At 42.7% G+C, this 25399-nt stretch overlaps 2 protein-coding genes across 12 annotated transcripts in view; both read right to left on the minus strand.

Annotated features, from left to right (window-relative positions):
• Positions 1 to 441: 441 nt before the first annotated feature.
• On the minus strand, positions 442 to 19015 carry GCNT4 (glucosaminyl (N-acetyl) transferase 4). Of its 9 annotated transcripts, XM_032096696.1 has the most exons (6): positions 18530 to 18635; positions 14770 to 14967; positions 12812 to 12929; positions 12473 to 12548; positions 5516 to 5578; positions 442 to 4072 (listed from the first exon to the last, which is right to left on the minus strand). In XM_032096696.1, the coding sequence occupies exon 6, from the start codon at positions 4069 to 4071 to the stop codon at positions 2704 to 2706; it is 1368 nt and encodes a 455-aa protein (XP_031952587.1). In that variant the 5' UTR covers position 4072; positions 5516 to 5578; positions 12473 to 12548; positions 12812 to 12929; positions 14770 to 14967; positions 18530 to 18635; the 3' UTR covers positions 442 to 2703. The 9 variants fall into 9 exon arrangements, with proteins under 9 accessions (XP_031952587.1, XP_031952586.1, XP_031952582.1 ...); XM_032096695.1 differs by lacking the exon at positions 12812 to 12929; XM_032096691.1 differs by lacking the exon at positions 5516 to 5578.
• A 2442-nt stretch (positions 19016 to 21457) lies between these two features.
• Positions 21458 to 25399, minus strand: part of ANKRD31 (ankyrin repeat domain 31) — a 64732-nt gene continuing 60790 nt past the window's right edge. For all 3 annotated transcript variants that reach the window (XM_032095471.1, XM_032095473.1, XM_032095472.1), the window contains one exon: positions 21458 to 23013. In XM_032095471.1, coding sequence (XP_031951362.1) covers positions 22862 to 23013 — 152 coding nt within the window. In that variant the 3' untranslated portion in view covers positions 21458 to 22861. The remainder of the gene's footprint in view (positions 23014 to 25399) is intronic.

Genomic DNA, 25399 nt, shown 5'->3' on the forward strand with positions numbered 1-25399 from the left:
AACAATGAAAAGCATTCCTCCTTCCTTAGAGATCTGCAAGAGTCCCTGGAAAACCCAAGAAACCCAGCTGAAATTTAGTGTTGATCCTGTTGTGAGCAAGAGGCTGGACTAGAAGATCTTCCAGCCACATCAATCCATGATTGATTTTCATGAACTGCCTTTCTACAACCCTGAATAGCCTCTAAAGTTACTTTCAGAAAAGCAGAAACATCTAGAATTCATTAGAAAATCAGCACTTCATAAAGTTGCAACTATGTCTGTACATCTCCCACTTCCCCACCCAGCAAACACACTGCTTTAATGGCTGATGCTGCATCCCACTGTGCCACATCCACAGCTGCTTCTCCACCACCTTGGAAACATGAGGTGCCTTATTTAAAACTAGTTAAATGACAGGCATCATTCAAACCAATTAGTCAATTAAAATAGCACAAAGTTGCATGTTAATTAAAATTATGTATTTTGATGAAGTTTAATGTGCTGGTGGATCATTTCTATAAATTTATGGCAGATCAAACAACTACAATTAAACCCAAATGTGTATGTGTGTACATACATACATAAATCCAGTTTAAATAAATACAAAATTTCAAATATATCATCAAGCATCAATTTATATGTACAGAAGGCTGTAGCTTGGCCCTCTGGGATCCTAACATTCTCTTTTTTTAACCTTTTTACCACACAGGGAGTCTATTTTACATGCAAGTACTAATGTATGAATCTGTAAATACTATCAATATTTGATTTTCTACAAAGTGTCTATAAATTACATCAAGTCGGGACAGCCTTGGGTAGACATGGCATGTCACTGAAGTAAGCAACACAGACTTTAAAAATAATCCCCATTTATTTCAGAAACAGTACATTTAAGAAATACTTGACCTGTGCAGCCACAGACTCCATGAATAGTTTGATAAATAATTAGTACTGTGCAACCAAACCCACAATACCCACAGGTTTCAAAGTGCTTAGCAAGACAATAGAATATTATGGTTCCCATTTTACAACAGGAACAGCTGAAACAGAAAACTCAGGTGGCTTGTCTGAGGTCATACTGAAAATCAGTGTCACAAATGTGGAAAAAGGCCTGAGAATCCTGACTCTCAAACCAATCCTAAGCCACAGATGACTTCACTGCGACTAAATTTATAAGCAGAAACTGAAACCAAAAAGTAACTTGGCTCATTCAGGTCAAATGAGGAACAAAGATTGCCTATAGATACGAGTCATTACTGCAGCAATCTGTAGATCAGTAAGACCACATACAGATATCCCAAAGTCACTCATGGGGACAGGCCCCTCAATAAAGACAGGTGGCTAGAAAGAAGAGAGTGGCATGGAGAAAGCTAAACCCCAGGGTCCACTGAAACCACCAAAACGGAACTTGTGGCAGAACAACACACCAGGGAACCTCCAGCAACACTCCAACTGGCATGTCTGAGTTGCAGGAGTTTCTGTGGGGACCCGTGCTCTTGCAAACACTTCCCTCATTCTGTAGCGTGGGAAGCCCAGCTGCAAGAAGGCTCCTGAGCCACTTCATTACCAGGAGGCCTGGTAGGGCCATGGCAAGCAGGGGCTGTTGGAGAACTCTTGCTCTACAGCTGAACCAGGGCCCATTCAGGCACCTGTCAGCCTGGGATCATGGTAGTGCAAAGCCACAGGACTTGCACAGAAAAACACTTCATGCAGGGTCTTCTGTTCTGCAATATGGCTATTCTTATGATTACTGCTCAATTTTGTGTGTTCTGCACTTCAACAAAGCACCACACTGCTGAACACTAACTAGAAATAGCACTTGTTATCCATGGTGCGTAGACATACTGTCTCAAGATGACTGGGATTTCACAGAAACATATTCCTACAGGCAGACATAGAAATGAAGATTGACCTCTTTTGGCACTGATACCTCCCCCAGGTGGCTGCAGAGACTGCCCTTAGGGCACACAAGTATTCTGCCTTTGGAGAACACACAACTGTGTGCACTCAACAGTGCACAGCTGTTCCAACCAACTTTCACTGTTCATGAAACCAGCAGTGTTGGCACAGCATATGCTTCGTAGAAGGAAAAGCAATGCACAGGTTAGCTGAGAGAAGAGAAAAATGGTACACACAATGCAGTATATATAGGGATCTTCTTTCCCTTATAATTATCCAGTCATATTCACACTGCAAAGATCTGTGCAGCTCCCCAGATGAGAAGAGTGGAACTTTCAGGTGAGGTCACATGGCTCATTTGGTGTCATGCTGATCTCTTGGTTTTGTCTGTGAGATGGGCACTTGCAGTTTTCCTGAGGTAGCAGGTGCAGAGGTTTTTGCTTTATTCCCTTAAGAAAAGCAAAAGTGAAGGAAAAGAGGACAGGCAGACAGAAGTGCTGGAGTTTCTTACAAAAGATAAAAACGCACTTTAAGTAAAATACATTTCTGAAACACTCCACTGGGACAGACGGCACAAGAGCCTCCAAAAGCAAACTTCACCATCTCAGAATCACCCTGAAGACAATTACATGTTTATTGTGGCAAAACAGTTAATCAGAGAGAAATAACTTTTCATAAATAAATAGCCGAGCACCTGGCTCTGCAGGGCCCTGGACATTACATAGAATGGACGTTTTTCTCACTGCCATCCTGCAGCAGGTCAAGGCAGCAGAACTGCAGGTGCTGTGCTACAGCACCACACAGACAGCAGAGAGCACAGCACTGCTATATCAAGGCCTTTGTAGAACTTAAGTGCAGAAAGTGTTCATCAGAGGACAAATGCACCCACTCCTTCTGTTGTTCTGCCACCTTTTCTGCCAAGCATTTTACCAAGACAGGGTCTACTTTGGAGTCAATCTTGTTGGCGAACCAGTGCCCATAATTCAGAAGCCATCTTAATTCTCCGGACCCGTAGATGCAGACACTGCGAAGGTGAGTACCAGTGCATGGAGGATACAAATAGTCTTCAAGATAATTCCATTTCACCAGACGAGTTTTGCTTTGTAAGTCTGTTACATCTTGGGATGACCTTGGAACTTCCCCGGGGACCCCGGGAACACGTACAAGAGTGGCCCAGAAATGTTCATCTGGAGAGTACGTGTCCCTTGACCACTCAAAAAAATCTTTTGCAAGTGAGCTTTCAAGGGTATATTGAATAAATTCTCGGCTTAAAACAAAATAGGCACTGCCTACAAATATCTCAATATTATGAGGTGGCGGATTCTTGGAAATGTTGGTTTTTACAGGCATCTGCATGTATTCATAAGGCACTTTCATAAGTTCATAGTGGTAAGTAAATCGTTCTCTTTTGCTACTGCTTGGCTTTGAAGTTTCCAGCATGTTTCCTCCACTGAGTTTCTTCAGTTCAGCGACCAACTCAAAATTTGATCTCAAAGGGAAATCTTGGCCACACAAATTGATAACATACTTCCAAGGAACTGGAGAGTCCATCAAATCAGACAAACAATTAAAATCTGCTTGCAGACGTGAAATATGTGCATAGTCCACTGTCTCCAATTTTGATGCAATGAAAATATTTGGGAAACATTTAGCTATATTGTTCAAAGCAGATTTGAAACTTTTTGCTGCTTTTTGGTCATAATGGATGCAGTAAATATTTTGACGACTGTACAATGAATGTATGAGTCTTTCTACCATTGCTGCATCTTTGTGAACAACCATAGAATAAGCAATTGGAAAACTCTCCTCCTCTGGAGAAACAGGTTTTAGGTGGTACTTCCTAAGTGAACGATACACATGGCAGTCACTTGTCATTGCTACAACATCTTCATCAGCTAAATCAACTATTTCTTTTCTTCTTATCTCTAAACTCTTGCCAATTTCATGAGGATCTTGTTCGTATATAGATGAACAATTAATTTCATACTGGAACTCATTTCTAGGGTACGTATACCTGTTTCTAACATAAGGAGAAGTGCTCAAGAAGTGCTCAACCAAGTAAACGTCTTTAGAGGGAAAAAAGTGTCTTTCAACATGGAGGAGCTTCAACAGTGCAATCAGCCACCCAGTAACACACAGAATCAGGATCTTCCTTTGTGAGGGACATTTGTAGGACCACTTGCATCTCTTCATTCTGCAAGAAAAAAGAGACAAGGTGTTATTTTAAATCAGAAATCATCAGAGACAATTCTAACCTCTAAGAAAGACATGAGTGCACCAGTCTGCCTACAGCATAAACACCACGTTATGAGGACGGGGCACTGGTGATCTCTAGTTTCTTCTTAATCATCATTTTGAAATTTCATTCCCCAGAATGAGCTGAGTGAAGGCAATAAACCAGATGATTTCCAGCTAAATAAGAGTACCAGAACAAGACTCCCACTGGTTTTTTTCCAAACCATTTTAAAATTTATAATGAGCCACAAAATGAAGTATAGCAACCCCTGTACTGGCAAAAACATTACTGTCATCCATTTGAGTAGGAAGTATTGTTTATTTTCCTGAGTTACTACAAGGGATTCAATGAGAGCAGCACAGGGATCTCTAATAAGTCTGCAAAGAATATGTGCTTAATGGTAGATATTAGTATTGTTTTTAAAAAAAGGCATGAAACAGACAGCTTTAGAATTCAAACACTGCATCCTCATTATCTCTAACACTGGAGCTGGCTCATAAAGATGTCCAAGGGGAAATTAATTTCCTTCCTGTCCTATGCCAACAGGATGTGATGAGCCCAAAGTCCTTTCTCTCTTCAGATTTCTTCTGGAAAATACTTCTAACTTGCCCTGAAGATAGAGGTGGATAAAGACATAGCACTTTCATGCACTAGTGTGAACATATAAGCAATGTACCATTCTAAAGGCAGAAGGGTAGTAGTAAGCAACAGTGCATCTGTCCTGCTCTCTGCCATGTGACCCAACCTTGGATGTGACGACAAAAATATACATGGCCCCTTTTTATACAGCGTGTTATTTAAAAACATTCCTGTGTAGCACATTAACAACTGAGGTATCACCACAACAAAAGCTAAACACCAAGATCCTCCTCCATATAGCTTTGCTTTACTGGCTGATTGCAAGCAGCATTGTTTCTATCCCTGAATTAAAATTATACCAGAACCACATACAAGGGCAACAGTAAACTTAGCTCTACTTAGCTTAAGCAAAGCTCTACTTTGTCTTTAAATTGAACAGCTCCCAATATTTTCTTTCAAATAGAAGATGTTCCAGCATGCTTCCAGAGTCAATAAAATGGTGAGGCCAGCGGAAGTGGCTCAGGTGACTGCACATCTCACGTATGCATGTAAAATCAAGTACTGAGATGTGCATTCAAATATATTGCAAGACTAACTTGGGCATCTTTAGCATCCCCTAAATGTCAAGTCTTGTAAGCTGTAGCTACATTTAAATTGCAACTTGTCAAGGCAGAGCTTTTTCATTTGTCTGTTCTCCCTTGACTTTGCCTTTTTCTGTGCATCTTTGTCCTTAATATTTCTATTCCAGGGCAACAGAAAGAAGGAAATCTTCTTGTTTCACCGGGGGGTGCCATATACAAACCAGGGTAAGCCAACACATACCTATTTTGTAGAAACCAAAGCTCAGCAACTCTCTGCAGGTTTTAAACACAGTTTCCAGGTATGCTAACAAAGAAAGAGAAAAAACAGATCTATCTCATAGAATCATAGAATAGAATAGTTTGAGTTGGAAGGGACCTTAAAGATCATCTCATTCCAAAACCCCTGCCATGAGAGCAGTGAACCTTCCACTAGACCTTGAATACTGTCAGGGATGGGGAATCCACAACTTCTCTGGGCAACCTGTTCCAGTGCCTCGTCATCGTCAAAATGAAGTGAGGCATTCATATCTCTATGAAGCCAAAAATCCCAAATTCCCTCACAGCAAGAGGTGTTTTCCTCCATATCTTCTTCAAATTAATCCCAGCCCAATGTCTAATCTTAGTTTCCCCTTTACCTACTTCCTTCATGTATCTGTGTTCCTGGAGAAAATCACTCTCAAAAGCTGCTCCTAACCAAAGGAAGGTTTTCAGCCATATGATAAAATCCCTGTAGAGGGAAACACAGGTAACCTGCCCCATTTTTTTCTCTGGAGGGAGAAGACCTGTGTGATGTGGCCTTTCTGTGAAGCCCACCCCATGCCTCTGCCCAGTGTCTCCCTGGCTACCAAGGACAACACCTACCACCCCTGGCTGAACAGGGATTGCCTAATTCAAGGAGCGAATCTTCTCTTACTTTCTCCTTCAAAAAGGTGTGTCTGGACAAAGAAAAATGAGGCAAAAAAACCAACACATTCCAAACTTCTCCAAAACCTCTCTATCTGTGTGGCCAGCTTCTGCCCAGTGCCAAACATTCTGTTGCTATGAAACCAAACAACGCCATAGAATCTTAGAATGTCCTGAGTTGGAAGGGACCCACAAGAATCATCAAAGTACAACTCCTGGCCTGGCACAGGATACCCCAAGAGTCACACCATGTGCCTGAGAGCATGGTCCACCTCAGAGTATTGAACTCTGTCAGGCTGCTGCTGTGACCCCTTCCATGGGGAGCTTCTTCCAGTGCCCAGCCACCCTCTCGGTGAAGAACCTTTTCCTTATATTCAACCTAAACCTCCCCAACACAACTTCAGACTGTTCCCTCAGGTCCTGCCACTGTCCACCACAGAGAAGAGATCAGTGCCCATCCACCCCTTTCCCCTCACCAGAAAGTTTTATGTCATGGTGAGACCTCCCCTACTCTCCTACAGGCTGACCAGACCAAGTGCCCTCAGCTGCTCCTCATAAGGCTTCCCCTCCAGACCCTTCACCATCCTCGTGGCCCTCCTTTGGACACTCTCCAATAGCTTTATATCTCTCTTATCCTGTGGCACCCAAAGCTGCCCCAGCACTGGAGGTGAGGCTGCCCCAGAGCAGAGCAGAGCGGGACAATCCCCTCCCTTGCCTGGCTGGCGATGCTGTGCCTGATGCCCCCAGGACACAGGTGGCCCTCCTGGCTGCCAGGGCACTGGTGATTCGTGTTCAACTTGCCACTGACCAGGACCCACTGGTCTGTTTCCACCGGGCTGCTCTCCCAGCCTTTTGTGTCCCAGTCTGTCTGTACATCCAGGCTTGCCCTGTCCCAGGTGCAGAATCCAGCACTTGTCTTTGTTAAACTTCATAGGATTGGTGATTGCCCAGCCCTCTAATTAGTTGAGATCTATCTGCCTTCAACAGCTCCTCCCAATTTAGTGTCCCAGTTTATACCTTTGAGTTCTGCATCCAAGTCATTAATGAAGATGTTGAAGAGCACAGAGCCTAAGGTGAAGCCCTGTGGAGCCCCACTGGTCACAGGCCACCAGCCTGATGTCACCCCATTCACTGTAACCCCTTGTGTCTGACCCGTCAGCCAGCTGCTCACCCATGGCATGACATATCCAGAAGGATCCTGTGAGAGACAGTACCAAAAGCTTTACTGAAATCCAAATAGATCACATCACCTGGCTTCCCTTGATCAGCTAGGTGAGTTACCTTGTCATAAGAATTAGTTTGTCAAGCAGGACCCTCCCCTCATGAAGCTATGCTGACTGCAACCAATGACTGCATTGTCTTTCAGGTGTTTTTCAGTAACTCCCAGAATAATCTTCTCCATAATTTAATCAGGCACTGGACTGAGACTGACAGGCCTGTAGTTACCAGGGTCATCCCTCTTGCCTTGAAAGAATTCTTCCTCATGTCCAGCCTGAACCTTCCCTGGTGCAGCTTGAGGCCATTTCTTATCCTGTTGCTGGTTGCTTGGGAGAAGAGGCTGACCCCCACGTTGCTACAGCCTTCTTTCAGGTAGCTGTAGAGAGCAGTAAGGTCTCCCCTGAGCCTACTCTTTTCCAGGCTAAATAACCCCAGCTCCCTCACTCCTCATATGACTTACTTTCTAAATCCTTCACCACCTTTGTTGCCCTTCTAAATCATTTTTCTCTCACCAGTATAAAGCTAATTTCAGCAAAAGGCTGAGATTTCTTGAGGAACAGTGTGAGACCAGATAACTAAATCTCTTGGGACAGAAGGGTCATCACAAACCTCACTGGGTTTTGACTCAACTTCAAAACTCTTTATTTTTGACCACATGAAGACTCAAAGCCCTACTCAGACATCGAGGTGTACTGTACGCACCCTCCTCTTTGGAGAAGCATGGAATGAATGAACATGGCACATGAGAACAGGAAGCTATTGCTGCCCAAAGCGCTTATCTTGGGTAGCACTGACCAGATGGTAACTCTGGTTATCTTGCCCACAAAAACATTATCCTCAGGTGATGCCATACAATACACAGGCAAGGTTCCATCTTTTGTATCAAGATTTTCTGTTATGATTTTATGCTATGAGCTTGGCATTGACATGTTGCCTTGTTCTGTAAAAGGTGTTACTTGTCTTTTCTACATGTGAGAAGACTCTTGAGGTACACTTGCTTGACCCAGGACTTGAGGAGGGCAGAAGCCCCAGGTCTTCACCCAGCATAAGACTTCTATCCAGATCCTCCCCAGGTTATACAGCCCTTTGATGAACCTTGGGTCCAAGGAAATCCTCTTCTCCTGCCTCCGCACCACACTATTAATAAAACTCCCAGATTTTACCCTCTCCCTGTGGGCCAGAACAAACACATGCACTTGTATCTGATTAACAGATCCATTATCAATTTATTATGTCAAAAAAACTGCACTTCCCTTGTCACTAGCAGTGTAATGCAAAACACAAAAAACCAATTTTATTAAAGTCTGGCAGTTGTCTCTCCCTTCACAACTGCTGCTCAAGTTCAGAGAAGATGTATGAAGGCTAAGTATCCATCCCTCAGGACCAGCTACAGCTCAGCCTCACAAAGATCATGCCATCAGCTGCAAAGTCTGCTGTCTCAAAGTTTTCTGAATTCATAAAGCCATGCCCACTACTCAGGATCCAATTGCAAAATGAAAATGGGTGAAGTTGTCAGGAAAAGCAGGAAATCCTCTCCCCGGGTCCTCAGACTTCACATGGGAGGACTCCCACTTCAGGAGTGTGGTCACTGGGAAGTGGCCCAGCAAAAAGCTTCCAGTCATGAACCACAGACACTAATTGCAACTCTTCTGATTAACAGCAAGGTTCTAAGTGTGTCTTCTGTGATATTGAAGTTTAAAAATGTTAGGCAAGGGTAAGGTGTTCTGCTAACACCAGATGCAACCTGGTTGAAAAACTCTGAACATGCTGCTCTTTGAATCATGTGAAAAACTGAATGATTTTGCATTTCACTGGCACCCCCAAGAAACACGCGCATTGCCTCACGTCAATGTATGTCTTATAAACTCAACAGAAATACTTCCTATTTCAGGATTTTTTGTTTAAACTGAATTGAATTCTAAAAGAAATTCAGTTTTGAATGAGAACAAAATTTTACAGAGGGCAACAATTCACATATTGGCTTGTTTTACAAATTAGGGTATTTTCATCAAAATTAGGATAGATTAGAACAATGTTTTCTTCTTCATTTGCATCTTTTAATAACTAAAAAAGCGTTCTTTTCTGTAAAAATTTATAAAAGCAGCAGTGGGACTCCTTGCCTCCAAGGCAGACTCCAAGAGGGAGTGATGATGTGCCCAAAAAACTATTCTGCTGTTTCACCTGAGCACTGTGTAATTTTTGTTGCATTCTGATCTAAATACACAGGTAAGGCCACTGTGCACTATTGGTTATCAAGGTTATTGCAATATTGAAGGTATGATTCCTATATTACTTAATTTTTGTTATTAATAGTTCCATAACATTGAATATCTAAGATGCTGTGGAAACAATACCAATCAGTGTAGGCTAGCTTTAAATTGGTTTTGAGTGTGCCCACCAGAATGCTCACTGTATTTACCAAATCAGTGTAAAGTGAGCCTTATAAACTTTGCATCTTCTCAGTGCTATGCAAAGAAATTTTTGTGGGCCAGCTGGTAAACTGCGTATCTGGGTAGCATTGGATACCTCTTACCAGTCCAGCATCTTTTCCCTGGAGGGAAGCAAACCACACATACAGAAAGAGGAGCAGAGAGAAGTCTTATCCACCACCTCCATGTAAGCCCACAGCCCTTGAAAGAAAAAATAGGAACTGCTGTTGCTGTTAATTGGAAGAAGAACACAGCAGTCAGGTGAAACTGTACATTATCAGATCTGGTGGTCCAAACTGCTCTGAAGAACCTCCTGTGAGCACATACATTAATTCATTTGGAATAACATTTGTACAAAGTGTACATCCCTTCCTTCAGGGTAAAATTAAGCTCAAATTAACACTCCTACTAAAAAACTGTACACCCTCACACATTGTTTCATAGAATTACAGAAACATGGAAATACTTGAATTGAAGGGGACTTTAAATGTCATCTAGTCCAACTCCTCTACCATGGGCAGGAACATTTCCACTAGACTGCTTGAGGTTGTCCCACAACATCTGGTCATACTTTATGCTAGGAAGCAGAACTTAATGTGGTGAAACTACCCAGACTACTTCTAGATTTGGTCTTGAAAAAACCAGCAGAGAACCTGTTCTGCATCCTAGTTGCTCTACTATGCACATGAGACACACCTTGCCCAAGCTAAGATCTGAGGCCCTCTGCAGGTGCTGGAAAGATGTAAGATACAAAAGGATCACCAATTCGTCCCAAAGCATGAACCACGAGATGGGCTGGATGAAGCATCCCTGGTAAAGTCACGGTCACAACAAACAGAAGCCAGGAAAAAGCCCAGCTTTTGCATGACAACTGCCAGCTCTGCCAGCTCTGCTTGCAATGGCACAGCCTTGTTGCACCTCCAGTGAGAAGAATTACAGGAGCAGCAGTATTTCACCCAGCTGTGATCCTCTGCCAGGAATACCCAGCAGCTCCTCCATCCCAGCGTGGCACTCAGAAGCAACGGAGAAAAGCCAGGAAGATGCTCTAGCCAGCTCAAGTCTGAGTTAGCTCAGAGAACCAAGATCCTGCTCTGGCTGACCTCCACTGTCTCATATACACCAGTGCTGCAGCAGCTTCAGCCCTCTTTCAGGCCACCCCTCTGTAAATGTTTAAGGAGACATTTGAGCAACTCAGAGGAATGGACAGGTTCCATTCACGAGCACAAAGAAACTGGCAGGCTTTGGGCTCACACTGTGTCTCTGAAAGTGTGTTTCCACTTTAGTAAGACTCTAATAATATATATATGGAGACCTTGTTTCTGTGAGAGACCAGGGCTTTACTGCAGCAGCTCACACTATTATTTTTGTTTTTTCTGTAAACTCAGTGAACCCAGACTCCCAGTCTGTGCAACTTTGTGATACCAATGTCAGTCTTCCACAGGAGGAGTCTAGAGCTCCCTTCACATTGAGCAGGAGCAAATTACCAACTCTCACATTTCTCTTGCTCTGCATGGTGAGTCTCACCTGCCATCCACATAGTGCAGAGTTCCCAGTTTGTTTGTATTCAGAGCACACTGCTTTATTAGCAGCTTCTGAACTACCTTGTTCGAGAAAATACAGAATTTTTCAACTCCCTAGCACTTCAGTCCCTTTCCTCATTGTGTCTTTTCTGATACAGCTTGTGCTGCATTAAACTCAAGTACTTCAGAGATTAAAGGTAGAAGCTTCCTACAATGGGTGGATCTGCAATGCCCAGAAGCTCCCTGAATGTCGCCTGCAGGTTGGAGCCACTATGAACCATCCGGCTCCATCACAGGAAGCACAGAGCCTGGTGGAGCCAAGATACGAGATGTACCTCCAGGCAGAAGGAAAAAACTCCTGCATTGAAGGTTGGGTTTTGTTCAGGAAAAATGAAGGGATCCATGCTCAAAGAGGGCTGACACCATGGAGAAGGAAAAGCATTCCTTTGATGTTGGAAGCAACAGGCTCAGCAGCAGGCATGCGGGCAGGGCTACCTGAGGAAGACTGTAACTTCTCTGCCTGTAATAACCAATGCATCACAACTTTCCTGAGGAGCACAAGGCATGTATCAATGTCCACTGGCCCCTCTGCTCTGCCCTATCCCAGTCCTTCCCAAAGGACCTGCTCAGTAGCAAGCAAACGTCCAATCTCAACCACCAGCTACACTGAGCTACAGAAAACAAAAGGCAGGCTCTCTCCTAATGCATAGTGCTACCAAATTTATCATACTTCTTTTCTACTTTAGCAATACTGATCAAAGAAGTCTGTGACTTTCTATAGATGCCACAAATTACTTTTGGTGTCATGCCAGATGGCCAGCTGGAAGGAACCATCTCTTGTCTGTTGTCACATCAGCTTGGGACTGGTTTACCCAGGGCACAGACTGACAAGAAATGTTGACTGCTACTAGAATAGGGATTATTGGAAAGTTCAGGCTGTGAGGAGGCAGTGCTCTCTCCTCAGTGGATCTGAAATACATAGTGCTTGCTATGAAAGCTGTTGTGAGCCAGCCTACTTCTCTGCTTGCCACAGAGCAAGAGTTATGTGAAAAGGTCAAGTTTGAGTGTAAGTCTGTGGAAGGAGACAAAAGAGAGAGAGCAGATGTAGGGGAACAGAAGTGCTTTTACCCCATCATGTGATTTTCTCTTGCATGAAGAAACCCTTCTGCGTATGTACAGCATGAACCAAGCTCCTTGCTGTCACCTAGGCAAAAAAACAAAAAGGGAATGGGTGCTGAGAAGAGCAGGGGCAGCAGAACAGAGGTTGGGAAATTATGAAAGAGGAGAATGGAGAGAGGCAAAAACAGTGTCTACACCTTTCCTTGGAAACCAGGTCACAGTGTATTTCAGCAGCTAACACCATTACCACATAAAGCAAGAACTATGGGAACAATTCCCTCTCCTCCAGGTAAAAACACTTTAGAAAAGTTCTCCCTGATAAAATATCTCTGTTTGCTTAATACACACCTGCTCCCACAGCAATGCAAACTTGGTGGTTTGCATGACCAACTCCGTGGAAAAATTTAGTTAGCTCCTCCTGGTTTTCCCTCTGGTCTATACAAATCAAGTCTGGGTCTTGATAGGTCTATGGGAAAGACAGAGAGGATGATGCTCCTGGGAAACTGGGGAAGCGGAAAAGTAATCATGTGCTTTCCTAAGCTATTTATTTTATTTTTTAGTAAACTGTCTGTCTGAATTAAACTTTTAACACTACTTGACTATTCAATGCTGCTAACTAGAAAAGTTAATTTATTAATGTGCTAATTTTTTTACTGCTGCTAGCTGGTTATTTCCATTGCAAAATTATCTATTGATAGGGATCATGGGATTTCTGTAGGAGTACTTTTTATTGGCATTAAATCTTAATTAGTTGATTCTATCAAGTTTGTCTGGCTTTCCACCCACTTGCCCTGCATGGGAGCCTCAGCCTGTGCCCCTCTAACACAGTCACACTTAACCACCAGCCTCATTCTACACAGCTCACCCCCTTGTTTTGGCTTGCCTAGCTGATGTAAGATTACTTACTTTTCACTTACAGTTTCTCTGAATGATGAACAACTAAAGAGCTAAGTAACAACAATTACTGACACACTTAATTGCAAGATGCGGAAAACTATGTCACTACTTTTAGACCTAATTAAATGATAAACCTGCTGATTTTAAGACCCTGAAAACTTAAAACAACATAATGTCCCAATGAAAACAATAAGAAAAGACTACAGTTAGCAGAGTATGGTTTGTGCTTCTGGAAGAGGAAAGACAGGTTCTTGCCACACACATGGGAAACACAGACCTGGCAATTATGAATATTGCACACGACTTTGTCCTGATATTAATCATGAGGAAGGACTCTTTCTTGCATAGGATCTGTATTTCCCAGCAGAACTTTCTGTGCAGACACTAAGTTGCTTTGCTTGTCTGTTTGCCACTCAGTTCCAGCTCTCTGTATGCTCTTTAGAAAAGCTGGATTCTCCTTTCCAGTTGCCTCCAGTGGCAATCTCCATAGTTTCAGTAAAATATCTTACATTAATTTCAGCATGTTCATGTCCCAGAGATATGCCAAGGTAAAGAAAGTCAATGTCTCAGCTCTTTGGCTAGGAAAAGAGGCAAGCAACTTCTGCACTGTCATACACGCAGCACAAAAGAGAATGTGGTTCCTCTGCAACCCCAACTAATCTGAGCTGCTTTACAGTAACTTTTCATGAAAGCTCTTTTGCTGGAGGCCTGAAAAGAAAAGTCTCTCAGCAAATCCCTTGGTACACCTCATACTACTGCACCATGCCAGTCAGAGGATTTGCAGGCCTCTTAAAGCAAAAAAGTGTTAAGAAGGCCCAGAGATAGTCAGTCATCAAAATTCCCAAGCGTGATGCTCATACATTCAGAATTCTAATTCTCTGGCTTTGTGAGATGGGGGTATCTATGCTTGCCAAGGACTTAGTATACTATAAAGGCAGAAGTCAAGAAAACAAACAAACCATCAAATCCCACTAACAGAGTTTACTCCCTTCTGATTTGTGGCAATCTAGAGTTTAACAGCTTTGTTCCACCTTATATGGGAGTTTAAAGCAATAGTACTACAGTGGAGACAGGGTTAACATTTAAACTAGAGTATAACACAAAAATTAGGCCCAAAGGGACAGAATTTGTGTTCATTGGCAAGGAGAAGCACTGTAAAAGATGGTGGAAGTTTCCTGTTAGACAGGGAAGCAGAAGAAACTGCACTACACTGCAGAAAAGCTCCCATTAACAGCTCAAAATATTTCTCCATTTCCTTCACCTCCTCGCCAAGCTGCCTGCAAACTCTTCTCTGCAACCCCCCACTGTAAATCAACCTCTTTAAGTCATTTCCTCCCCCTCCTCCCCCCTCACCAAAGTCACAGCTTGTCATATCAGCAAGATCACATCAAAGAGAGCTGCACACCTACCTCCTGGACTTAGCTGTGGTCTCTTCCCCTCCTTAGGATGCTCTGTCCCAGGACATCAATATGGGCACAGCCCGCTCAGTGGGCGAACAAAGTCGTGGTGTCTGCTCCATTCTGCCACTGCCTGCAGCCTCCACCAGTATCAGTGCTTCAAGTCCGTATGAAGTTGGACATACAGAAGTAGTAGGGATGACATTATTTCTTGCACAAATTACAAAAGAAAATTGTAAAATGTTAGCTGAAAATTAATGAACATGGAGGCGTTGCACGGTAAGTACTGGGGCGGGTGGGCATGAAGGATAGCAATGTCTGCAGTTGTGATATAAAAAGCCTCTGCTTTTTAGCAGGTTGGTTGGGAAGGTTTTATTATTATTATTATTATTATTAAGCTGTGGAAGGCATTATCTGTATAAGAAGCATGTATTTTTGTTTACTCACATAGCATTTCTAAGCACCAAGAAGGCAGGGAGAAAGAAACACCATAAAAAGAGCAGATCACATCAAAGCAACGTAATTTCCTTCTCCACCAGAGTAAAGAGGACTTGGGGAGAGGCAGGAAAGCACTGGGACATGAGGAATCTGTCAAAAGCCTCACCAAGTTTAAGATACACACGGTACTTCTGGTACCAAGACTCCAGGTCTCAGAGGCCTGCTCCCTCCACAAATAAAATAGCTCTGACACTAAGCCAAGGTGAGAAGTTTGGGCTACTGTTATGACACCCACAGTCCTCATGATACTTCCTGAAATCCTCCTTAGATCTGATGACCTGCATTGCAAGTTCACCTATACATAAGTACTTTGCATGGTATACAATGTCTCTGTGGCAAGAAATACATTTCTGGGTTATTATACCTAACTTTTCTCTGTGTGATGCTTAAAAAGAAATTTGAGGAACTAAACACTGTACTATTTGCGTATATCACAAACAACTATCATGGTATTTTCCCTCGAGGAAAGCAGCAGTATTCCTAAGGCATATGTAGCATTCTCCTCCTCTCCATCCACATTTTGACCAAAATACTGTGCACACTAGCCTCCTCTTCATCACCAGTCTTCCAGCTGATACAGAATTATAAACTGCACTTTTGTGACTGAAGTAGGCTGAGTCTCATAAGCCCCAAAGAGGGCTCTGGGTGTCACAGATTCAAGGGATCCTGCAGTCCTGCCTTAGCTTGTTGTCCCCAGCATTGCAAAATTATACAGAGAGAACAGTATCCAGATTCCTTAATATGGAATATTAATACTTAATATTGGCACACTGTGTTTGCGTAAGATGCAATGTGGCAAGACAGTAGCTGGGTCAACTTTACCTCTTTTCAGTGTGGTGGGAGGGTACAGTGGCCAATTGTACCATGTATTATAAATTTATTAAAAAATTAAGAAAATGGGACATTTTCTGTGAGAAAAAAGCTCCCAACACATACAAAACTGGAAAAGGTCTGCAGAGGGCTATGCATCTTTTGAGTAAGATTTAGGGTGATGACTTGTCCCTGCCTGGAAATTAAGCATGCAGAAAGACCTCCACCAGCAAAGAACAATGCACCACAAAAACACACACAGGCCAACTGCACTCCACAGTCAATCCAAAAGGAAATTGATTGGCACCAGGGAATCCTGCACAGGCCAGGGGCTAGCTACTTGACCCACCAGACAAGCCATGCAGCAGTTAGATACTACAACAGAGCCCTGTTGTAGGAGGATGGGTGGGTCTCTGACAGGCTGGTATGTACCCTGTCACCTGCCTTTGTCTGAGTGTGGTGCAATTACAGAGCTCCTCTTTCCTCACAGCTCGCGCTCTTGTACTAAAAGCAGAGGGACCTCTGCCTCACACTTGGTCACATCACAAACCCTGGTGAAGCCTTTTTCATTTTTTAGTGTTTCAGTGAGATGTCTGATGAGGCTTGACTTGTTGACAATTACGCAAAATGCACTCCCTTGCTGGATTCGGCACCCTGCTGGTTATGTTGCAGAAATGAGCTTTTTATGACTCATCTGGTACATTTCTTAGTTCCTTTATCAATATTTCTTGGAAGACCTCAAAAGCTGGAGTCACCATATGACTCCTGATGACTCTTTCTGTATCTGTAACTGCTACATAAATGCTTTAAGCTGAATTCCTCTGAACTCACTTGGACTACTTATTTCAGGTACAGTCTCTTGCCTCTCACCAAGGCATTTATAGGATCACAACCAGGCTGTTGACTGACTAGAATAATTTGCACATATTAGGCCATAAAATAGCATGCATATTATAGGTTATGAACCACAAAACCCACAGAACCTGGTACATAAGCAGTTTTCCGTGTGTGGATCCCATTCTTGGGGATCTGGATCCCCAGTGTAATATCACACAGAGGTGGTGCTAACACAAGCATCTGAAACCTGAATGTATTCCTTATCACCATTACAGCTTTTCAAAAAGTTATAATCCTTAGGAATTACTAATTTATACGATACATATGTCAAAAAGCATTAGCCAGGTTTGTTGGTAATCTTTAAATGCCTTTACAGCTGGGCAGTATACACAAAAATACAAAAAAACTGGGCCAAAACCCACCATTAACAGATGTACAAAACCAGAAACCACAGCTGCACAAATGTAGTAGCATTTCACTTCGCTGTCTATGACCATCTCAGAAAAACTACATGCATGAAAGAACAATCACATCATACCCATGGAGCCCATCCAGCCCAGGATGTTGTCTCATAGTAGTCAAAAGCTGATACTTTCTCCTGGAAACAGGAGAAAGGACAAGTATTCTTGAACAGTTTCTCCGCATGCCCTTTCCGCTTCCATTTGCTTACAGCTTAGAAGTTTTCAAAGACAGTTTACAAATGTCTGTTTCTTCAGAAATTTTGAGTTCTTTCATCTAGTCATTTTTGAACCTACACAAGCTTTCTGACATACAGAGACTAGGGAGTGTGGGGGTGGGGGGCAACATGCTACAGCTGACTTGAGCATGGTGTAAAAACCACTTTCTTGTATTTGCTTTCAATCTTTGCCTTCCAGTGTCACTTGACTGTTGTAATTCCCTGTCTGAAAGAAGCAAACAGCTCTTCCTTGTTAATTATCTCCACTTCGGTTGCAAGTTTATCTACCCTCTCTACCCCTCAGCTGTTTCTCTTACAAGCAAGCAAATGCAAAATTTATTTATGGAAAAAGGCTACTGTTAAGGAAATGTGCCTATCTCAAAATGAAACAGATTGGTTTATGGATTAGATGTTTGGAATGAGTTAGAGGATGTTCAATGGAGCAGAGCCCCAGATGGGACACAGTGGAGGTTCCCCATAAGGTCTTCTTTTTCTAAGCCTTACTCTGGTATTAGTAAATTTGTTCACCCGCTAATGAGGGGCAAGATGCTACTGTCTCTCTTCGAGAAAAAAGAAGAAGAAAAAAAAAAAAAAAGGAAAGAGTTCTGACAGATTCTTCCTGTTCTTACTTTCTGTTTCCTCACAAGGAAGAACCTCTTTCCGTCCTAAACAAATGACTAAGTGCACTTGGCAAATTTGAACATAGCTACACGAACGTTTTGAGCAATTTACTGAGAAACGAAAAAATGCCAACATCACAGCAACCCTGACTCCTCTTACCAAACCTCACTCTAAGTTGGTGTAACTGTTGCTTCTGGAAAGAAGCTTACGCGGCTGCAACATCTGGGCACGCCGCCTACCAGCCGGGCTGCAGGCAGGTGTGTTCCCCGGCTCCGGACACCCGCAAAATCCCCCCGTAACTAACTTTTAAAACAAACGGCGCCTTCTTACCGGAGCTCTCCCGCAGCACCAGCACCGACCCTGCTCCTCCTGCTCCGGCCGCCTCCAGCGCCGCGCCCGGCCCGGCCCTCTCGCCCCCGCGCAGCACCGCCCCGCCTGCGCTCCCGCGGAGTCACACAGTGCCGCCCTTTCCTCCCCCTCCCCCTCCTCCTCCTCCCAAACTCCGCCGCCGCGGCCGAGCATCCAAGTTTGTGCCTTCGGCGAAGCCCCCGGGAGGGGGACGGGAGCTGCTGCGACCCTAATGCACCGCTCCTCGAAGTTAGGGCTCAGCTTCGCGGGCCGGGACCCCTCGTTGCCGCTGTCCCGGGACGTGCCCACCGGCCGCGCACTCACCCGAGCGGATCGCGGCCGTCCCGGGGCGGCGCGGTGCTCGGCTCGTGTGTGAACGGGTGTGTGATGGGTGTGCGGGACAGCATTTTCCTCCATGACGTGGAGGAAATAAGAAGAGCCGCCGCCCGCCCCGAAACCTGGCGGGCAGGAGGAGGAGGACGAGTGGGAGGTGGCGGTGAGGTCCCCGCCAGCACCTGGGACCGGGAGGAACCTGCCGCCTCCACGCCGCCCCTCCGGCAAACGCGGCGCCGAATTCCTCACGGCTGCCCTGCGGAGGCGGAGCAGCCGAGGAGCTCCGCAACCTCGGCCGGGCGGCAAGACAGGGCTGCGAGTGGGCTGGGCTGGCGACGAGCCCCCCGCCCGGGCTTCTCGTCCTCTGCTCGGCTGCCCCGAGAGCGCACAGCCCTGAAGAGGGATGAGCTGCAGCGGTCGGGTGGGCACGAGGGCGGCGATGGCTGCAGTTCTGAACTGATAAGCTGTAGCCCGCCGTTAAGCCTCTGCTTTTGAGCAGGTTGGTTGGGGAGGTTTTATTATTATTTTTTATTTAGCAGTGAAATAACTTGCCGCTGCACTGGAATACTGCAGCTCCCCAACGACTTCCAGGCAAAGGTGTTTTAAGGTCAGGCCGAGCTGTTGGCTCTGCTCGCAGAGAGCCTCGGGCCCTGGTGCACTGGCTCGGCGGGAAATGTAGAAGACGCCACCACACCGGAGAGCATCTGTCTGCTGCTGTAGCGCTGACCCTGCAGATGGGCATCGCTGTGACAGCTCTTAAGGCTGGTAATTGCATAAGCCACCGTGACCAAGTTGTAACTGAGTGTTTGATCTCTCACTACAGAAAAGTGTAAGTGAAATCAAAAGGCCACAGATGATAGAAAACTCACCTGTGGGTTACTCTGCTACAGCAGTATTGGAGTAAGTGATAAAACCTTCTGCCACAGAGAAAGCCAAAGCCTTAGTAAAAACAAATACCCCAACAAACAAAAAACCCCACATCCATAACCCAGAAAAACATATAGATACAAAAATCACATAAAAGTTTTTTGAATCCTGTTCTGAAGTCCCATTCCTTAGAAATGTTTTACTCCCTTCTTGTGTCATGTTTTTCTTGCTACAGCCAGTAATTTAGCAATTCAAATTTCAGATCACCTAGATAATTTCCTAACCAACTAGTCAACTGACTACTGGTAACCAGAAAAAGGGCCCAAGTCTTATGTAGGCAATTGCTCGTTCTCTTGATTTAAACAGTGTATTTTCCTCCAGTTTAGTATTAAGGTTTGAAGACCAGGAAAAAAGTCTTTGTGTCATCATGACAAAACACTTGCCAACTGCAGCTGCTTCAAGAATTTATACAAACTCCTATGGCAGCATTATTCATCCCTCTCCCTCCCTCCTAGCTGCATTTCCACCATCAAAAACCCAAGCAGTATTTGTGCCTTGAGTACTGTAAGTACCTCTTCCAAGCTGGTTTTCGTTCCTATTATATTCCCCCCTGACCTGCTCTGCTTTGCCTGGCAAAAAGGTGCGATGTTTTGTGTTGATCCTCTGCTTAGAATCAGTTTAGTTCTCTTGGCACCTGCCTTTACTTCTCTTCTCTTTTCCATGTGTTTCTCTTGCTTACAGAGCTTCATGACCTCTGTCTGATCTGTGTTACTCAGGAGGTCACATTGGTTCCTGCTGGCCTTAAAATCTATGGATGTTGTGTTGTATCATCTACCTCCCAGCTGCTTATCTTCCTCTTTACTCATTCTTTTGAGTCTTGCATTCTTCCTTACTGGTATTAATCTCCCCGCTTAATTTTTTTTCAATTCCATCTCAGCAATAAATAAATAGATAATTCTGTGGAAATATGAATCTGAATTCGTGGCTTTTGTTCACTGCATCATCTTTTTCTCCTTCTATTTCCCATGTGAATATTGAGAGCAGTCAGAATGCCAGGAGTTTTGTCTTACTATTTGCATTATATCCTTTTTTACTTTAGCCTGTACCACATAAAGTAAGTGCTAACTCACAGCCTAGAAATGGAGAAGAGGTCTACTAAATAAAAGAACTGAATCATGAAAGCAGCAGGAGGGGCTGGGAGAATGAACTGCCACTTGTGAGTCGAAGCTTTTTTACTCTGCTGCAGTTAGCATCACTAACAGCTGCCTATCTTTGACCAGTGACAACCACTTACAGTTTTATGCAAAAATCACTTAAAAAGTATAAATTTAAAACGAGAAAACATGATGGTTTAAGTTTTTTCTAAGTCTTAATAGGTCTTTACACAAAGACCAAAGGATTCCAGCAGGGAGATTAGAGAATATTCACAGTTTTAAGATTTGGGGAGCAGAATCATACATTTGTTAGTCATATTAAGCCATATATTGTCAAGTTAATGCTTTTCTCAAGATGCTTATATACAGTTTAAAAACTGAAAAAAGCCTCACTGGTAGATTACTTTTACATACAGCATCTGTACGAGACAGTGGTTTTCATGTAGCACTTTGCATTTTTACTTCTTTGCTCAGCTTGAATCAATTCAATTTTCTGTCACTGCATCTTAGGATTGCCTTAGGTCATGTAATCACATTAATATAATGGACCAAAATATTACTGTCAAATTCTCTTGTACATTAATTTTATTAGACATCTTGCAACAAAGAAAAAAATGTCAAACAAACAGGTAATTCAGAGGTCATTTTAACAGTCAAATCTCTTTTACTTTTCAGTGAAAGTGCAGTATTTGAATGAGCACTTCCTTTGAAACAATATGCCTTCAGGTTTGTTTTGCTGCTGCAGTTGTGAGACCACTCCATTTTCTTTCTTTGTGAAACTGACTTTACAAAATACCTGTCACTAGGGAGCTTTTACCTTTTTTGACTTCCAGGCCATTTGCATTTCTTTAATATTACAGCCCATGAGGCTATGATTGCTCATGCATCCTAGGGCACAGTACTCTAGCTCTCTGCACATCAGACCCCTCTCACTTCCCCAAACAAACTTCTGTTTAAGACACTAATAAAATCTTTGCAGAAGAGCTCTTCACACTCCAAATAGCTTGCTGACGTTATGTATTAACAGGAGATACTTCCCATCCTATTCACTGGAGTTAGGAGTAGCAGATACTATTATTCCATCTCTTCTTATAATCCAAAGAACGAATGAGCAAGAATGCCACTTGAATGCAAATAACAGTCAAATGTGTTACAAATATGCTGCTAAAGCAGATTCAAACACTGTAAAATTAAAACAAATAGAAATCCTCCAGACATTGGGATGAATATGTAAGATACTGTTAACTGGCGAAATTCGTGTTCAGCAAACAGGCTAATAGCATTTCCTGTCCTATGCCAGCACACTTCCCGCCTATCAGAGAGATTTGGCTGGAACATTAATGGAATTTTCCTGAGCACTTCCAGTAGCTAAGATTCCCCTTTTAACCTCTCTGAGAACTTGCCCCCCTTCTCAAATGTTTATATATATATATATGCCACATAAAACAAAGCTGCTGATGATTTTGAAGGCTGCTTATCTTGATTTTTTGCCTAATCAACAGGTTATGTTTTTACACAAATATGGACTGCCATTTCTGATAGCACACGCTCAGCCAGAGCAGTTCAAGGTTTCAGTGTAAGAAATGACTGTCAGTGTTGATGCCTGTCTGTTTCTGTGCTGCCCCATCAAGCATGGGCACTTACTTTATTCTTAAATTAAAACTTAAAAGTTCATACCACGTTATCAACCTGGAATATAATTCACAATGAGCATCACTGTGTAAGTCTTATCTACTTCCCCATTTCTTAATCTTGCAGCACAAAATTAAATATTGACAGTTATCCTTACTTGCTACTCAGTACTTCCCTGTTCCTCACTTACCCAAACAAACTTTCCATCATTCCAAGTGCTGGAAAAATGATTTATCAAAATGACAGTAACAAAGTACTTAGTTCTAAAAGCTCAATTGTTTACTTTTAAGTGATGGCAAAGAAAAAAGTTTCAGCACTCAAGAAGTCTTCAGAATCCAAAATTTTTGCATTCTTTGTAGAAACTCCAGTATTTTTCCATTGCAGAGCATGGTAGAAATTCCTCTTTATGTACCAGTACTGTCTCATGGAATTGAAGAAAATGTGTCAGGCTTTCCACTGAGTTGAACTGGACAGAAGAGCCTGTTGAAAAGGAATGCAAATGATTACAGAGTGTAAATTACAATAATGGAAAGCAATCACTGGCACTATTACCTAGAAAGGTGTTTGCAGTTTGTTAGAACCTTGTAAGCACTAGTGATCCCTAAGAATCTGTAATGTCCTCTAGGAATCTTGTGAGGTAAGGCTTGCGACATCTTACCACTACACCTCACTCAGACCCAGCCTTCAATGAGACAAGGGTCATACTACACTTCCTGGTGCTCAGCCTGAGAAGCCATTCCAGACATTTCCAATTATATAATAGGAAAATGCAGTTGTTCTTTGATACTGCTTGAATTTCACGTATTATGTCCACAAAGAGACATGTTTAAAGTACTTTCCCAAAATAAGGAATCTCTCCCATAGAGAATGACCGTCCTAAAACGACTTTATAAAAAGGAAAGTGTACACCTGTACAGAAGAAACTGCAGGACTGAACAATAGGTATTTTCAATATTCAAGTATTTGCTGGACTGAATTAACTATTGCAATGCATAAATTCAGGGCACTTGTGTCAGTACAGGAGAAGTGGAACTTTTTTCACTGTTAAAAATCAGTAACAAAGTAACTTTGTAAAGATCCACCAGTAAGAAATATTAGAAGACATTGCTCCATAACAGCACAGACTCCAAAAGGCACTTGGAACTGTGGATTTCAGAGTTACTTTAATACATCTTTCATCCCCACTTTCTCCCTTCAGTATCCTTGCACAAAGTAACAGAGCTGCTGAGCTGCCACAACCAGCCCAACACAGAAAACTGCCAGTGAGGGCAGAACTGTCACACATAGCAGATGGTGTCAAGAGAGAGAACTCTCATGGAAGTGGAGATGGTTTCTGTTTAAAAAAACAACAAAACCAAAACAACAAACCACAACAAAATACTGCGTCCAAACAACATTCAAGTGTCTCAAGAAGCAAAATAGGATACGTATTTCAGGATTATTAGATCAGTCAAGATAAATCCTTGTCAAAATGCAGAGAAAACATGTTTGAAATGACATCAGTTGGCCATTTAGCTTGTACTTATTACTGGGCGCTCATATGCCATCCCAAGAATCTTTCTTTGTTACCACTGTTTTTCATTCGTGTCACTACACTGATTCTAAAAAGCAAAATATATTCACTGAATGGACAACATCATTGGTGCCAGTGATAAAACAAACAGTGCTACTTGGCAGGTGTTAGACCTTTTAATTCCATGTCTTGGTGCAATTTCCCTGCCATTTCCTGAGTTCCAGGAGCACACCCAAAGCCAGCAAAGTAGCAAAGTGCTATTAGAAGGAAAAAGCTGGTGTTCAGGAGTACAAATAGAGTCTGGTGTGTGAGGATGTGTGTTGTTCCAGATCCATGACACTCAGAGCAAAACTTCTGACTCCAATGACGACAGGATTGTATTTGGTATCTTACAAGCTCGGTACATGTTCAGTACACATAACACAGTACATAATGGGACAAAATGTATGATCTGATGTCTGGAATATATTTAAGTATCATTGACTGCAACAAAGATGGGCAGGCTGCACACAAGACCCACGCGAAAAGTTACATCACAACACTCCTCACACTTACAAAGCAGCAGTCAGTCACACCAGAAGAAGCCAACTTATACACTCATTTAGAAGTTATGTTTTAAAGGGCACAAGGAATACTTGGATAAAAAAAATCACATAATAGTTTTAAGGACAAGTTCACCTGAAAATGATCTTAAAGTATGTCTAGGATTCTTTTTAATAAAATAAACTGGCAGAAATTGAGATGAAATGTTTTCATTAATGCTGAGTATATGGTGACATGATAGGCATGACTTCAACCTGCTCTAGTTTGTTGAAAAGAATGGGGATTTTTGTTCTGAAATGTCCACATTTTGTATGCAAGTAGAGGGAAAATTCTTAGCAAAGCCCAAAGTTAATTTAACATCCTGTATTGATAGATAATAATTGAAGAAAAGATGTTCTTTTCTGTACTGCAATGATTTAACTTACTGACTAAAAATTCTCAACTCAAATATGAAAGTGTAAGAGAGGTAAGACCAAATAAATCTAATGAAGTAACTTTTTTTAGCAGCAGCTAACAGCTCTCTTTGTTGATTCCTTTGTGTCAAATTTATGTTTTACCTATTATGGATTAACATTTTGTCAAGTAAACATCAGTATTCCACCACAAATACTTTGCCTGAGTGAATAATTAAAATATCTAATCTCTATAATCTCTACTTTTCAGTAATTTTAGATAACAGTCAACATCTAGCAAAACCACAGTAATTTATACATTCTAAAACTGCCTTTCTCAGTTCTGACACCAGTGCTTGATAATGAAGTTTCTATATGCATAGACAGTAATTTTTCCCCAGTAGGTATGAATCAGTGT

Source organism: Corvus moneduloides, chromosome Z (assembly GCF_009650955.1).
Source record: "Corvus moneduloides isolate bCorMon1 chromosome Z, bCorMon1.pri, whole genome shotgun sequence".
Lineage (NCBI taxonomy): Eukaryota > Metazoa > Chordata > Aves > Passeriformes > Corvidae > Corvus > Corvus moneduloides.